General features: G+C 40.2%; 1 protein-coding gene across 1 annotated transcript in view; it reads left to right on the forward strand.

Moving 5' to 3' along the window:
• LOC132401348 (dynein axonemal heavy chain 8-like) overlaps window positions 1–18,246 on the forward strand; it is an 895,336-nt gene that overhangs the window by 73,732 nt on the left and 803,358 nt on the right. Inside the window, exon 9 of the mRNA XM_059983478.1 lies at window positions 16,327–16,440. Coding sequence (XP_059839461.1) covers window positions 16,327–16,440 — 114 coding nt within the window. The remainder of the gene's footprint in view (window positions 1–16,326; window positions 16,441–18,246) is intronic.

Here is an 18,246-nt window from a genome sequence, read left to right on the forward strand (position 1 = left end):
CACTCAAGTTCTATGATGTCAATAAACCGGTGACGATGTCTGTGGATGCCAGTTCGGAGGGAATAGGAGCTGTTATACTGCAGGATGGGAGGCCTGTGGCGTATGGATCACGAGTACTTACAGACTGTCAACGCTGATATGCTCAAATCGAGAAGGAATTACTCACCATAGTTTATGGGTGTAAGAAGTTCCACCAATATGTATATGGCAAAGAAATCCAGGTTGAGAGTGATCACAAACCACTTGAGAGCATCTTCAAAAAGCCACTTCACCAAGCTCCTATGAGGCTGCAAAGGATGCTTCTCAAGCTACAGAGGTACAATCTCACAGTCATCTATAAGCTATGAAAAGAACTCTACATCGCTGATGCTTTGAGCTGAGTTTACCTCAAAGAGCAAAAGGAAGAGTTGCTAGGAAGAGAGCTGGAGGTCAACTGGATTACACCTCAGCTACCCATCTCTGAGGAGAAGTTGAACATGTTCAGGAAAGCGACTGTAGATGATCCTGAATTGCAAATGCTAAGAAACATTACAATGAATGGATGGCCAACAGAAAAAAAAGATGTTCCAAAAGAAAAACTGAAATACTGGACTTTTAAAGAGGATATCAGCTATGCATCAGGACTAATGTTCAAAGCGGCAAAACTCATCATACCAAACCAAATGAGACAGGAAATGCTCAGCAGAATTCATGAGTCACACCTGGGGATAGTGAAATGTAAAGGAAGAACAAGAGACATTCTCTATTGTCCGGGTATGTCAACTCAGATAGAGGACATTGTGTCTCAGTGTGCTGTCTGTAATGAAAACAAAAACAGCAATCCAAGAGAGCCTTTGCTTCCCCATCCATTATCAGGAAAACCATGGGAAAAGATTGGCACAGATCTCTTTCACTACAATGGTGCACAATATCTGCTTTGTGTGGACTACTATTCAAAATATCCGGAGATCACCAAGTTAAGTGACACGTCCAGTCAAGGTGTCATTACCGCAATGAAGTCAACATTCACAAGACATGTTATTCCAGATATTGTTGTTAGTGACAATGGTCCACAATATGCCAGTGGTGAGTTCAGAGGGTTCTTAGAAAGCTGGGAATTTCAACATGTTACTTCCAGTCCAGGGTACGCTCAGTCTAATGGACAAGCAGAGAGAACTGTACAAACTGTCAAGAACATGCTCAAGAAGGCACAAAGCAGCAACGGTGATCCTTACATTGCTCTGCTTGAATACCGCAACACACCGATTGTGGGTGTGGGGTTCTCTCCTGTGCAGCTATTGATGGGACGTCATCTGAAGTCCAAACTGCCAACATCCACAACTCTACTGACTCCTGAAGGTAATCTTCAAGTACATGACAAGCAAAAGTACAAGCAAATAAAACAAAAGAGCTACTATGACAAACATACAAGATAGTTGCCAGATCTGCATACAGGTGAAAATGTCAGAGAGGAGACACTTGGCAACCAGCTGTGGTGGTGAACAGACATCAGCAACCAAGATCCTTCATAGTTCGCATGCTGGATGGAAGAGTCTACAGAAGGAACAGGAAGCAACTGCTGAAGACAGGCGAGAGGGAGTTTCCACGTACAGACGCACAGAACATTTCCAGATACAGACATGGAAACAAACAACACCAAGAGTGAGGGGTGCGATGAAACCCCATGGAGCAATGAAGGTGAAGGTTCGGCACAGGCCAACAGAGGTGGAAATGCAGACCGCAAAGACACAGAGGTCACTCAAGAGACTGACTCGGATGAAGGACAAGCACAGTCACAGTTGTATTGCACACGGTCTGGGAGACAAGTCAAACTTCCAGTGAGATACAGAGACTAGATCTACCTACAGTCTCACACAGTTTGAGGCAAAGACACACATGTTATAAGTTCCAAGGTGTGAAATAAAAGGTTTATTAGTCTATGTTAGTAAAAGAAAATATACTGTTGTTAGTATTGTAAGATACAATGTAGAATATAGCATAAGAAGTTAAGATGTTTTTTTTTAGTTTATGTCATGGCTGTTGCAATGTAAGAAAGGCATTGTTTTGGTAATTCACAGTGTTGTAAAAAAAATCTTGAGAAGGGGGATGTAATGTACTGTGTGAGTATCCGTAGGTCAGAGTGCGTATGACGTGAGAACAGGGGTTAAGAAAATTGAGGTCTGTTGAATAAACGTGGTTGTTCAATATACTGCGGTGTCCGAGTCACATCAATACAAAATACACCTGTTTATTAATGCAAATATTTAATCAGCCAATCTGTGGCAGTATTTTAATGCCTAGGAGTATGCAGACATGATCAAGTGGTTCATTTGTTGTTCAGATCAAACATCTGAATGGAGAAGAAATGTGATCTAAGAGACTTTGATTGTTGGTGCAAGTACCTCAGCAACTGCTGATATTCTGGAATTTTCACACACGACAGTCTCTAGAGTTTACAGAGAAAGGTGCTTAAAACAAAAAATAACATCCATGGAGCAACAATTCTGTGGGTGTATATGCCTTATTAATGAGAGAGGTCAGAGAGGAATGACTAGAGGAATGCGACAGTAACTCAAATAATCACTCATTACAACAGTGGTGTGCAGAAGATCTTTTTTGAATGCACAACACATTGAACCTTGAAATGGATAGGCTACAGCAGTAAAAGACCATGAATGGTACCTCCTGTACCTAATAAAGTGGCAACTGAGTGTCTATAGTACCATTGGTCTGTCTTTGCCATGTTCTTTCTTATTTCAATGAAATTGGTTTTCCTCTAATTTAAGGCTGGTATTCCAGGTCCATCCCTATGTTTTTGAATAACCTCTTTGAATTATACAGAATTACAATCAGTCTCCAAAATACTCTCCCACTGATGCTGCCTCCACTTGACTGGCTATATTCCCAAGATAAGGTTCAGGAATTATTTTTACATTGTCAGACTATCAAGTCAAGTCAAGTCAAGTCAAATCACTTTTATTATCATTTTGACCATAATTGCTGGTACAGTACATAGTAAAAATGAGACAACGTTTTTCAGGACCATGGTGTTACATGACACAGTACAAAAACTAGACTGAACTACGTAAAAAAAAAACACAGAGAAAGCTACGCTAGGCTACAGACCTACACAGGACTGCATAAAGTACACAAGAACAGTGCAGGCATGACAATAAATAATAAACAGGACAATAGGGCAAGATGTCAGTCCAGGCTTCGGGTATTGAGGAGTCTGATAGCTTGGGGGAAGAAACTGTTACATAGTCCGGTCATGAGGGCCTGAATGCTTCGGAGCCTTTTCCTAGACGGCAGGAGGAAGAAGAGATTGTATGAGGGGTGCATGGGGTCCTTCATAATGCTGTTTCCTTCTTTAAAAAACATTATTGGACATATCTCAAAAATTCTACCCCCTCTGATCTCTTTACTCTCTGTCAGGGGTTTCCAACCTGGGGTCCATGGACACCTTAGTTAATGTTAGAGGTGCATGGCATAAAAAAGATTGGGAACATCTGCTCTAAGGCCATCTCAGTTAATATTTGGGGAATCAAAATTCCTTTGTATTATGAGCCTCTTTTTATTACTTTTTTCTATTATTTGCTTGTTCCGCTATCTCCTCTTTAGGAGCTCTGTAATACACCCTCAGCAAAATGAGAACACTTTTTTTGTTTCAGATTTTTACTTGTACGGCCTCATTTGGTGAGCCTTTTTAAGATACTTACCCTCAATACTGAAGCAGTCCTGGACTAAAGTGCACTGTCAGTTCCTCTTTTACATCTCTCTCTGGCTCATTTGAAAATTCTATACCTCAGATAATGACTTCCTGGTCCCAAACATTTCCCCTGACAGAGGTGTTTGTAACCAGATAGCATAGGTTTAAGTTAAGAAGCATAAGCTTTAGAGGGGATATAGGAAAGAAATGTTTCCTCAGAGGTTGGTGGTTAGTTTTGTCGATATGGTGTGAATATTTATAACATATAAGAACTATCTAGATGAGCACCTGAATCATAGAAGACTACAAGCTATCACTAAATAATGAACAGGTTCCATTTTTATAGATATCTAGAAGTAAATTTTGTTCAAACATTGAAAAATACATAAAAAAACTTGACAACATTGCAATAAATGGCATCAAAAGCGCAGAAAACCAAGAGCAATAATTATAATAAGTAGGGAAGGAAAATAGGTTTTCCATTTGTAGGAATGAACATATATAGATATGGCAGACTTTCAAATTTAATAGTATTATGTGAACTTGCTTGAATAGAGGATGTCTGTAAATCATTTGGTACAGGCTGTTCTGTATTTGCCACCTGCTGGTAAAGGCTGTTAGTGTAAATAGGTACTTGATGAGTGACATGGACAGCACTGCCTCTTTTGCAATATGCATATTTTTCAAAGCATCTTTATTGAATCTCCTGAATTTTCTAGCTTCCATGAACTTTTCCACAGTAAATATAGAGGAGAAATATTCATTTAAGACCTCAGCCATCCCCTATGATTCCACACATACAGGCTATATTGATCTTTAAGGGGCCTTATTCCCACTCCTATTTGTATTTATATAGTATACTTACAGAATCTCTTTAAGATACTCATTTACTCATGACGTTGTGCCAAATTAATTAAACTAGTGCCTAACTAATCCTCTGCCTACACAATGTCCACATCTTTCTATTCTCTGCACAATCATGTGCCTGTCTACAGCCTTTTAATTGTTTGTATTGTATTTGCCTCCACTTCTATCTTCCGGGAATGAAAGGGTTACAGTATAAGGAACGTCTGGCAGCTCTTGGGCTGTATTCCCTGGAGTTCAGGAGAATTGGGGGGGGGGAATCTTACAGAAACATTCCGAATGTTAAAAGGCCTGAACAGATTAGATATGGCGAAGTTATTTCCCATGCTAGAGGAATCTTGGACAACAGCACACAACTTCAGGATTGAAGGACGCCCATTTAGAACAGAGATGCGGAGAAATTACTTTAGTCAGAGGGTAACTTTGTTGCCATGAGTGGCTGTGGAGGCCAAGTCATTGGGTGCATTTAAGGCAGAGATAGATAGGTTCTTGATTAGCCAGGGTATCAAAGGATATGGGGAGACAGCAAGAGAATGGGGATGACTGGAAGAATTGGATCAGCCATGATTGAATGGCGGAGCAGACCCAATGGGCTGAATGGCCTATTTCTGCTCCTATATCTTGTGGTCTTATGGTCTTATCCTATCCCTGATAGTATTAGATATTTCAACTCTGGGAAAAAGATACTGGCAGTCTACTCTATATCTGCCAATCATAATAAAATGGCTGTCTGCATGCAAGTCATATTTTCTCAATTTGATTGAATATTTTGGTTAGGTGATGGAGTTATTTGATGAGGGTAGAGCTCTGGATGTTGTTTACATCAATGTTAGTAAGTCTTGACAAAAGGTCACTCATGATAGGCTCATCCAGAAGACTAAGACACATGGGATCCATGGTCACTTGGTCATTTGAATGCAGAATAGGGTTGCCAATAGGTAGTGGGATGTATTCTAGCTGTGACTGGTATTGTTCTACAGGGATCTGTACTGGGACCTTTGCTATTTGCAATATATACAAATGACCTGGTTGAAAATGCGGATGGGTGAGCTAGTAGGTTAGGGGATGATACAAAGGCTGGTGCTGTAGAAGATTCAAGATTGTTTAATGTAATTTCTAGTACACAAGTGTAAACAAGAAAGAAAAAAATGTTACTCCAGATCTGATGCTGCACAAAAAAACACAATAAAATCAAGAACATAATATAGATTGCTTGTATGTCCACCTGGTTACATACACAAGAGTGTCTGTACATAAGGTGATTGACAGGAAATTATGAAATAGTGGTGAAGGGGGGGGGTGTGGAGGGGTGGGGGTATTGATTAGCCTTACTTCTTGGGGAAAGTAACTGTATGTGAGTCTGGTGGTCTTGTCATGGATGCTATGTAGCCTCTTCCCTGATGGCATTGAGAAAAGCAGCCCATGAGCAGGATGGGTGGGATCATTAATGATGTTACTGGCTTCCTCAGCTGCTCGTGGCAACAAATTCCACAGATTTACCACCCTCCGACTAAAGTAATTTCTCCGCATCTCAGTTCTAAATGGATGTCTTTCAATCCTGAAGTCATACCCTCTTGTCCTAGACTCCCGTACCATAGGAAATAACTTTGCCATATCTAATCTGTTCAGGCTTTTTAACATATTGGCAGAGAAGGTGAAAAATAAGTTTTATCTGGTCAAGTGTTGCTCTTTGGGAGATCAAATGTAAAGGAATAGTTAATGGCAAGACCCTTAACAGCATTGGTGTGTAGAACTATCTTGGATCCTAAGTCCATAGCTCTCTAAAAGTGGCTGCAAGAAGGCATGTGACATGCTTGCCTTTATTCGTCGAGGTATTTAGTTCAAGAATTGGGAAGTTACATTTCAGCTTTATGAAACTCTAATTAGGCTGTATGTGGAGTATTGCATTTCAGTTCTGGTTTCCCCGTAATAGAAATGATGTGGAGGCTTAGGAGAGACTGCAGGAGTTTTACCAGGATGCTGCCTGGATTAGAGTGCATGTGCTATAAAAATAAGTTAGACAAACTGGGGTTGTTTTCTTTTGATAGAAAAAGAAGCATATGATTATAGATTATGAGAAGCATAGATAGAGTAGAAAGTCTGTATCTTTCTCTCTGGGTCAGATATCTAATATCAAATGACATGCATTTAAGTGAAGGGGTGTAAGTTCAAAGTAGATATGCAGGGCAAGTTTTTTTTCTACAAAAAGAATGTTGAAAGCCCAGAATGCACTTCTGGTAGTAGAGGCACTACCACTGAGGTGTTTAAGAGGGTCATAGATGAGCACAATGTGTATAGAAATGTGTGATATGGATACTGTGTGGGCAGAAGACATTACTAGTTAAAATTTAATTACTAGTTTAATTATTTCTGCACAACATTGTAGGCCAAAGGGTCTGTTTTTGTAATACACTGTTCTATGTTCTAATCTTATAAACTTATTATCATGTCTTTCCTCAGCATCCTTTGCTCCAGGCAGAACAACCTTAGCCTGTTCAACCTCCTCCAAAGCATGTATTTTTTAATCCAGGCACTATCTTGATTCCTCTTCTGCCTCCACATCCTTCCTGTAATGGCCCACCAAAATTGAATGCAATATTCTAGGTGTGGCCTACTTAGAGTATTATAAAGCTGCAATATAACTCATTGCCTTGACTAACAAATACAAGTGTGCGATACGGCTTCTCTACCACCCTATAAACCTGTGCGATCATTTTTAAGCAGTAATAGACTTGAATCCCCAGATCCTTCTGTATGTCAGTGCTATGAAGGGTCCTGCTGTTAACTGTGTACTTTCCCTTTACATTTATCTCCCAAACCGCAACACCTCAAACTTGAACTGATTAAACACATTGTGCTATTTATCCACCCATATCTGTAAATATTCTATATTCTTAAGACCATAACAGATTGGGGCAGAATTAGAATATTCTATCAAGTCTGATTTATTATGCCTCTCCTGCCTTCTCCCTGTAACCTTTGACATCCTTATTAAGCAAAAGCCTATTCACTTCTCCCTTAAATATACCCAATGAATTGGCCTCCACAGCTGTTTGTGGTAATAAATTCCACAGATTCACCACCCTCTGTCTAAAGAATTTCCTCTTTACCTCTGTTCTAAAAGGGCACCTTTCTTTTCTGAGTCTGTGCCTTCTGGTCCTAGACCCTCCTGTTATTGGAAGCATTCTCTCCATGCCCACTATATCTAGGGTTTTCAATATTCAATGTGAAGCCTCCTCATTCTTCTATGCTCCAGTGATTACAGGCCCAGAACCATCAAACGCTCCTCATACATTAACTCTTTCATTCCCGGGATCAATCTCGTGAGCCTCCTTTGGACTTTCTCCAATTCCAGAATATCCCTTTTAAAATAAGGAATCCAAAACTGCTCATAGTACTCCAAATAGGTCTGACCAAAGTCGTATAAAGCCTGAGCATTACACTCTTGCTTTTATATTCTAGTTCTCTCAAAATGAATGCTAACATTTCATTAGTTATCCTATCTACAGACTAAGCCTGGAAGTTAACATTTAGGGAATTCTGTACTAGGATGTAATGTTGGCCAGGTGAGGCAACACTTCACCTGTGAATCTGCTGGGGTCATCTATTATGTCCGGTGTTCCTGAAGCGGCTTTCTCTACATTGGTGAGACCCGTTGTAAATTGGGGGACCACTTCGTTGAGCATCTCTGCTCCATCTGCCAAAAGCAGAACTTCCCAATGGCCAAACATTTTAATTCCGATTCCTATTCCCATTCAGTCATGTTGGTCCACAGCCTCCTGTTGTGCCAAGATGAGGCCCCCCTCAGGGTAGAGGAGCAACACATGGGTAGCTTCCAACCTGATTGCATGAATATCAATTTCTCCTTCTGGTAATTTGTTTTACCTCTCCCTCCCTTCTACTTCTATTCCCCATTCTGCCTTTCCTCACCTGCCCATCACTTCCTCCTAGGTCCTCTCCTCCTTCCCTTTCTCCTATAGTCCATTCTCCTATCAGATTCCTTCTTTTCCAGCTCTTTACCTTTCCCACCCACTTGGCTTCGCCTTCTTCTTCTTCCCTTACCTTTTACTCTGGCATCTTTCCCCTTCCTGATGAAGGGTCTCAGCCCGAAATATCGACTATTTATTCATTTCCATTGATGCTGACTGACCTCCTGAGTTCCTCCAGCATTTTGTGTATATTGCCATGGATTTCTAAGTCCCTTTGCACCTCTTTTTGGAAATAGGCTGTGCCTTTATTCATTCCACCAAAGTGCATGACCATATACTATTCTACACTGTATTCCATCTGCCACTTCTTTGCCCATTCTCCTAATTTGTCCAAAACCTTCTGCAGACTCCCTGGTTCCTCAACACTGCATGCAATCCACCTATCTTTGTATTGTCTGCATACTTGGTAATAAAGTTTTATTGTCTAGATCATAATACCATGAAAAGAAGTTGATCCCTACAGAACACCACTAGTCACTGGAAGCCTATCAGAAAAGGCCCCCTTTATTTTCACTGTTTGCCTTCTTCTAGTTTGCCAATCTTCTGTTCGTGCTAGTATCATTGCTGTAATACCATGGGCTCTTAAATCATTTATCAGCCTCGTGTCCTACACCTTACAGAAGGCTTTCTGAAAATCCAAGTAAGTAACATCTATTGACTCTCCTTTGGCTATCCTGCCTGTTATTTCCTCAAAGAATCCCAACAAATTTGTCAAGCAAGATTTCCCCATAAGGAAACCACGTTAACTTTGGCGTATTTTATCATGTGCCACCAGGTACTCTGAAACCTTATCCTTAATATGTTGCCAACCACTGAAGTCAGGCTAACTCACCAGTGATTTCTGACTTTGGCTCCTTCCTTTCTTAGAATGGATTGACATTTGCAACTTCCCAGTCCTCTGGAACCATTCGAGAAACTAGTGAGTTTTGAAAGATCACTAATAATGCTGGTGTCTTCCATAGTGAAGATTAATGCAAAAATATGTATTCAGTTCATCTGTCATTTCTTTGTCCCCCATTACAGCCTCCAGTGTCATATTCCAGTAGACCGATATCCACCCTTTCTTCTCTTTTATTCTTTATACGTCTACAAACTGATATATATTTGGTATTGTTTTTTATATTATTGGCTAGCTTACTTTCATGTTTTATCTTTTCTCTCCTTATTGCTTTTTTAGTTACCTTCTGTTGGGTTTGAAAAAGCTTCCCAACCCTCTAGCTTTTCAGTAATTTTTGCTATATTGTATTTGTTGCTCTTTGCTTTTAACTTCCCTTGTCAGCCACGACCTCATTCTTTCTTTAGAATGCTTCTTCTTGAACCGATCCTGCACCTTCTGAATTACTTCCAGAAATTCTAGCCTTTGCTGCTCTGCCATCAGCTCTGCTAGTTTCCCCTTCCAATGAAATTTGGCCAGTTCCTTCTCATGCTTTTGCTCCACTATAATACCAATACAGTACTTCTGATTTTAACTTCTCCCTTTCAAACTTCAGGGTAACCATTATGATTTTATGATCACTTCATCCTATGGGTTCCTTCACTTTAAACTGTCAATTTAAATTTGATTCATTGCACAATACCCAATCCATAAATGCCATTTCTCTAGTGGGTTCAACCAAGAAGCTGCTCTGAAAAGTCACTTCATAGACATTCTACAAATTCCTTCTCTTGGGATCCAGCACAAACCTGATTTTCCCAATCTACCTGTATGTTGAAATCACCCATGGCCCTCAACCTTTTTACTTTTACATTGACTTTTTTTACATGTCTTTTCTATCTCTTGTTGTAATTTGTACCCCATATTCTGGCTACTGTATATAACTCACATCTGTATAATTTTGTCCATGTAGTTTCTTAACTCTGTCCATAAGGATTCTACATCTTCTGATTCTATGTCACTTCTTTCTAAAGTTTTGATTTCATTTTTACCAACAGAGCCACCTCATTCCCTCTGCCCATTTGTCTGTCCTTTTGATTCAGTGTATGTCCTTGCAGGTTAAGTTCCCAACTCTGATCTTCTCTCAGCCAAAACACATTATTGCCCACAATATCATAGCTGCCAATTACTCACTGCACTATGAGATCATCTGCCTTATTTTGAATGGTGCGTGCATCCAAATATAATACCTTCAGTCCTGTCTGTATTCATCACATTTTTCAGTCTTTTTTCATGTTACCAGGAGTTACATTTTTAATTCTTTCTCAATCTTTTGTGGTTTTTTAAAAATCCTAGAGTGTTTAGCAATCTCTCCTGTACTCTCCTTCCCTTTTAATTTAATATTACTTTTCTAAGCTATCAAACGCATCCCTCTACTATTTAGTATGTAGTCCTATGCACAACACTTGTTATACACTTCAACAAGACCCTGGTCCAGAATGGTTCAGGTGGAACCTGTCCCATCAACTCCCTCCTTCCCCATTATTTGTGCCAGTGTCCCACAAATTCAACCCTCTTCTCCCACACCAATATTTGAGGCATGCATTTTATTCTCTGATGTTATGAACCCTGTGCCAATTTGATTGTGGCTCAAGTTATTGGTTCTGTATTTACATTTTGTCTGAAATTACCTCCACAGAACCTTTTCCTTTCTTCCTCCTTTGTTGTCGGTACCTACATGGATCACAGCAAATGAATCTCTTCCCCCCCCCCCCCCCACCACCTCCATCTGCAAATTGCTCTGCAGATCAGATGAAATGTGTGCCGAATCCGGGCACCAGGAAGACAACACAGTCTTTGGGGCTCTCTATCTTTGTAACAGCATATCATGTTTATATCCCTGACTATACTATCCCCAATTATAATTACATTTCTCTTTCCTCAACACTTTTGAATGGCTCTCTGAACCACTGTGCCATGGTTTGGTAGCTCATTGTTCCTACAGCCACACTCACCCTCACTGGGAGCAGCAATTTCAGACCTGTTGGGCAAACTCAAAGGCTAAGACTTCTTCAGCACTCCATTTGGATTCCATTACCTGCTTTACTCATGATGAAGCCCTCTTGGCCTTTACCACAGAACAAATCTGAAGTGTGGCTGCCACCTGAAACAAGTGACTCTTCCCCTCCCTGATGTACCAGTGTTTGAAGCTCATATTCCAGATCATCAGCCTTGAGCCTGAATTCTTTTATGTGCTCACCAGGAACAACAGTGGCATTCACCAGCAAACACATCATGCAGCTACTGCGCATCATTTGATCCTGCCGTCCCTATTTTATTTAATTTGGTGTACAGTAATTTGGTATCCTTGTTAGTTATATAAAACTAATACTATATAAAAAATTGTTCTTACCTGCACCTTACCAAAGTGGGCTTTGGCCTTCTTGTCAAAGTCTCTCAAACCAAAGGCTTAGATTGTAAACACCTCCACTGGCCCACTCAAACAATGGCCAATCCAAATTGGCCTCTGCTTCTTGTCACCAAAGCTTCTTGAGCCAAAGCCTCAGTTCCCCACTCTAACACTGGCCCACTCACACTATGGCTGCATCACTTAAACATTACTTCTTTTTATTGGCTCAGTTGAAACTCACAGGCAATGAAAACAACACACACAAATGTTGGAGGAACTCAGCAGCTCAGGCAGCATCTATGGAAATGAATAGATTGTCAACGTTTTGGGCCAAATCCCTACTTCAGGACTGAGAAAGAAGGGGGATGATCCCAGATTTAAAAGGTGGGGGGAGGGAAAGGAGGCAACTTAGAAGGTGATAGGTGAAGCCAGCTAGGTGGGAAAGGTCTAGGGCTGGAGAATAAGGGAGCTGATAGGAGAAGAGAATAGACCATAGGAGAAAGGAAAGAGTAGGGGCAGGTGAGAAGAGGTAGAAGGTGAGAACAGAGGAAGAGGGAAGGGGAAATTTGTTTACCAGAAGGAGAAATTGATATTCATGCCATCTGGATGAAGGCTACCCAGATGGAAAATAAGGTTGTTCCTCCACATTGAGGGTGGTGTTATCTTGGCACAAGAGGACACCATGGACTGACATGTCAGAAAGGGATTAGGAATTGGAATTAAAATGTTTGGCCAGCAGGAAGTCCCACTTATGGCAGATGGAGCAAAGATGCTTGACAAAGTGGTTACAAATTTATGACTGGTCACACCCGTATAGAGGAGGCAGCATCGGGAGCACTGGACACAATAGACAACCCCAGCAGATTCACAGGTGAAATATTGCCTCACTTGGAAGGACCATGGGGCCCTGAGTGGAGGTGAGGGAGGAGGTGTTTGAACAGGTGTAGCACTTAGAGTTAAGTGCCAGAAGGGAGATTAATGGGGAGGGATGAATGGACAAGGAAATCTCGGAGGGAGTGATCCCTGAGGAAAGCAGAAGTGGGGGGGGGGGATGTAGATCTGTTTAGTGGTAGGATCTCTTTGGAGATGGCAGAGTGTTGGGTAATGTGTTGGATGCGGAGGCTAAGGGGGTGGTAGAGGAACTCTATTACTATTAAGGGGCTGGGAAGATGGGGTGAATATGGATTTATTGGAAATGGAGGAAATGCGAGTGAGGACAGCATCAATAGTAAAGGGAGAGAAACCCTAATCCTTAAAAAATCCTTAAATCTCTGATGTCCTGGAATGGAACAACATAGTGTATTTAATGGTTAGCGCAAATCTCATCCTAAATACTCCAAAGTGAAACTGACACATAATGAGACTTTCTGATTTTACTTTCCTGCTTTACTATGGAAATCTTTTGCACTTTCTGTAACACCACAGTTTTTTTTATATCATGAACAAATTCACTGACCCTCCTACCTACATTTTCACCGAAGATAATTATATACCTCTATACCTAATGAAGTAGCCACTGAGTGTAGGGTCATGGTTTTGTGCTACTTTAGCCCATCCACTTCAAGATTCCACGTTTGGTATGTTGAGAGATGCTCTTCTGTTGTAACGCTTTGTTATTTGAGTTTTACTGTTACCTTCCTGTTCGCTTGAACCAGTCTGGCCATTCTCCTCTCACCTCTCTCATTAACAAGGTGTTTTTGTCAATAGAACTGCCACTAACTGGATTTGTTTTGTTTTTGCACCATTCTCTGTAAACACTAGAGACTGTTGTGTGCAAAAATCTCAGGAGATAAGCATGTACAAACCACCCCATCTGGCACCAACTATTATTCCACGAACAAAGTCACATTTCCTTTCCTAATTCTGATGTTTGCTCTAAACAACAATTGAACCACTTGGCCATGTCTGCATGCTTTTATACATTGTGTTGCTGCTATATGATTGGCTAATTAGATATTTGCATTAATGAGCATGTGCACATGTGTATCTAATAAGGGGGTCTCTGAGTGTATATCATAAACAGTGGAGGTCCAGAACACTACTAATCATGGAGCTCCATCAATTACTAGACTCTTCTCTCCTGGCTAGACGTTTAATCCTCCTTAGATGGAGAGATGTTGCCCTGCCTATGCATGCTCAATGGCTTAATGATATTATGTTCTGCTTAGACCTTGAAAAAATTCATTATTCAGTTCTTAATTCGGATATAAAGTTCCATAAGGTCTGGGGACCTTTTATTGAGTACTTTCATAACCTTTTTCCTAACTAAGGTTTTTTTTTCGGTCCCTTGCTTTCAGCTCTTTTTTTGGTAGTAGGCATTATTATCTTCTGTTTTTAAGTGTATTTACAGTTTTGGGGGTTTGAGTGTCCTGATTTATATTCTCTATATTGTGTTGTGCTTGGTCTGGAGTTTTTTTTTGTTGCAGGGATTGGGGAGGATACTAATTTTACATGTCTTCAATTTAGGTGCTTTCTCAATTATCTTTTTTGTATTATATTATTGTATGTTTATTTTTGCACTGTATTAATGTTCTTCATTTTGATTTGGGTTTTTTTTTCTGTCTGTAGCGATGTAGAAAATGCATAAAAAAACTAATTAAAAAAATTACTAGACTCTGTCTGGCCTCTGTCTATGAGCAGGCCAATTTTGAATCTAAACAGCCAAATCCCTATGGGTCCCATGCATCTTAACCTTCTTGATAAGCTGTGTCAGACACCTTACAGATAGTCACCTAATCTGGCAATACTAATTCATGTCTTCTTTTTGCCCTCCTGATTTTCCTCTTAAATATATCCCTTGTAATTCTCTGTGAATTCCTTTGATTCCAGCTGCTTATAATCCCATAAGCCATAGAAGCAGAATTAGGCTATTTGGCCCATCAAGTCTGCTCTGCATCCTATCATGTCTTCTCCTGCTTTCTCCATGCGACATTTGTCACTCTGATTAATCAAGAACCTATCAACTGCTGCCTTAAATATACTCAATGACTTGGCACCAAAAAGCCGTCTGTGACAATGAATTCTACAGATATGTAACTCTTTAGCTAAAGTAATATTTCCTCATCTCTGTTCTAAATGTATGTCCCTCTGTTCTGCGACTGTGTCCTCTGGTTTTAGACTTGATAGACTAGACACTGGTCTTAGATTTGATTTATGCCATCAGTGAGTACACTCACCTGGAGTGCTGCCACAAGAAAGCATTATCCATGATCAAAAATTCCCACCATCTTGGTCATATTCTCTTCTCTCTACTAACATAGACACCTTAGGTCCCATACCACCAGCTTCAGGGACAGCTATTACCCTAAAATTATCAGTCTCCAGAACTGGCATGGATAACTTCATTCACCACTACTTTGAACTGATTCGATGACCAACAGACTCTCTATCGAGGACTCTTTACAAGTTGTATTCTCAGTAGTGTTTTTATTTGCACACTTTGTGTTCTTTTGTGCAGGGGTACTTTGGTTGTCTGTTAGTCTTTGTTTATGTTTAGTTTTTCAAAGAATTCTGTTGTATTTCTTTTTTTCCTGTATGTTCCTGCAAAAGAATCCAAGGTATGAAAATGAACATGGTAACATGTACATAATAAATTTACTTCGAACTTTGCCTTCAAATTGTTTTCCTGATCAGATCCTCAATATCCTTAAAGAGCCAGGGTTTCATAACCCTGCTGGCTCTGCCCTTCACTCTTCACTCTTAACAGGAGCATGGTGACCCTGAGCTCTCCCTATCTCTCTTTTTAAAGCCTCAAACTAGCTAATTGCCTTTTACCAGCAAAAAAAATCTCTTCCAATCACTCCTTGCAAATTTCATCAAAATGAACTTTGCCATACTCTGATGTATGTGGACCAATCCTATCCTTTTGCATAACTATTTAAAAACTAATATAACTTGTGTCACTGATCTGAAGGTGATCCCCTTCCCCACTGTCACTGCAGTGGAGGGTGGCTAATGTGCCTTGTGAAGAAAAACTGCAAAGACAAGCCAGGAAACCTGACCAGTGAGATGAATATCAGTGGTGAAAAGTAACAGGAAGGGATTCTAAGAGTCAGGAATTACTGCATTTGGAAAGGCAAAGTATGATTACAAAAGACAGCATCACTATGTGCATCAGATATCATCTCTCATCAATTCAGTTGAGATTCTTGAAGAGGTAACCAAGAGTATTAACAAAGACATGGCAGTAGACATTATCTGCATGGATTTTAGCATAACTTTTGACAAGGCCTCACAAGGGTGGTCTGAAAGGTTAGATCACATGAGATCTAGGGTAAGATTGCTAAATAGATTTCAAAAAATGGTCTCAATGAGACAGAGGTTGCTAGTAGAGGCTAGTTTATGTAGTTCAGAATCAGGTAAACCATGTTTTTATTGAAGATCGTCATGCAATATAGCCTTTTAAGAAACTGCCTACTTAGACATATTTTACTATGGTATGTAATAGAAACTGTATCCTTGATGAAGGATGAGGACTGATCTGTTTATCTCTTTATTGTAGATGTGGTTGGAGTTAGATTCTCAAATCACTGACACAGCTAATGGAGCAAAAGACAATGTGAAATTTCTGCAAGCATTGGAGAAAGTTTGTCAGCCACTTTACGATTCTGATCCAGTAAGTTTTTTCCTTTCCGAAAGATTTTCTTGTTTTTTGCAAAATTTATGGTTAGCAGTAAAAACTTTACTCTGATCAGCTCATGATAGCACATAGAAGCAGAATCATAGAAATTTTGATCACAGAAGGAAATTAGTCAGCCCTTTTTTGATTATGACCCTTATGGGGTCCTCCAAGTACCTCTTAAATAAAGTTTGCAATTCTGTCTCCATCACTATTTAGAGTCAAAAAGTCATTCAACATAGCAACATGTCTACCAGGGGAAATAGACTGACTACACTGAAATAGGATGTTAGAAATGGTGAGGATAGAGTACTGTGGGATGGGTGTGGGACAGGTAGCAGAGAAGGAATTCAGGGGCAGGGGATAGCTTGGGTACAGACACATCCAGCCCTGAGACACCAGGCAGGTTAATTTAATTGCAAACAATTGGATATTGAATATTATAGAACGTCCCTCTGGTGCTTCCTATTCACCCCTCTCTCTTCCCCTTTTCCCAACTATGATTACCCTCTCCCTGTCCCTTTCCCACTCTCAGTCTACGATAGTGACTCATATCAGAATCAAGTTTATCATCACTCACATATGTCATGATTTTTTTGTTGTTTTGTGGCAGCAGCACAGTGCAATACATTAAGTTACTAAAGCACTGTGCAAGTGTCTTAGGCACCCTAGCTGTTTCCTCTGGTAGGTGTATTTCTATGTTCCTTGCATAATTTTACATGCTTCTATTATTTCACCTTTCATTTTCCTTCATTCCAGGGAAAACAGCCAGCCTATCCATTTTTCTCCTTATAACTCAAGCTTTCTAACTCAGGCAACATCTTTGTGCATCTTTTCCATACCTTCTCTAACATTTCTGTAATGTGACAAGCAGAACTGTCTATAATAATGTGGCTCAACCAATGCTTTGTACTGCTGTAACCTAATGTTCTAACTCTTGTACTCTGTGCCTCAATTTACAAAGCTAAGCATACCATTGGCCTTATTCATCACACTGTCTACTTGTGTTGCCACTTTCAAGGAATTATTTATTTGTACCCATAGCCTCTTCATTCAATAATGCTCACCAGCCCAGCCATTCAGCAATCTAACATATAACCATATAACAATCACAGCACGGAAACAGGCCATCTTGGCCTTCCTAGTCCGTGCTGAACCCTTAATCTCACCTAGTTCCACCTACCCGCACTCAGCCCATAACCCTCCACTCCTTTCCTGTCCATATACCTATCCAATTTTACCTTAAATGACACAACTGAACTGGCCTCTACTACTTCTACTGGAAGCTCATTCCACACAGCTATCACTCTTTGAGTAAAGAAATACCCCCTCGTGTTTCCCTTAAACTTCTGCCCCCTAACTCTCAAATCATGTCCTCTAGTTTGAATCTCCCCTACTCTCAATGGAAACAGCCTGTTCACGTCAACTCTATCTATCCCTCTCAAAATTTTAAATACCTCGATCAAATCCCCCCTCAACCTTCTACACTTCAATGAATAGAGCCCTAACTTGTTCAACCTTTCTCTGTAACTTAATTGCTGAAACCCAGGTAACATCCTAGTAAATCGTTTCTGCACTCTCTCTAATTTATTGATATCTTTCCTATAATTCGGTGACCAGAACTGCACACAATATTCCAAATTTGGCCTTACCTATGCCTTGTACAACTTTAGCATTACATCCCAACTTCTGTACTCAATGCTTTGATTTATAAAGGCCAGCATTCCAAAAGCCCTCTTCACCACCCGATCTACATGAGACTCCACTTTCAGGGAACTATGCACAGTTATTCCTAGATCTCTC

The sequence above is a fragment of the Hypanus sabinus genome, chromosome 10 (assembly GCF_030144855.1).
Source record: "Hypanus sabinus isolate sHypSab1 chromosome 10, sHypSab1.hap1, whole genome shotgun sequence".
Taxonomy (NCBI): Eukaryota; Metazoa; Chordata; class Chondrichthyes; order Myliobatiformes; family Dasyatidae; genus Hypanus; species Hypanus sabinus.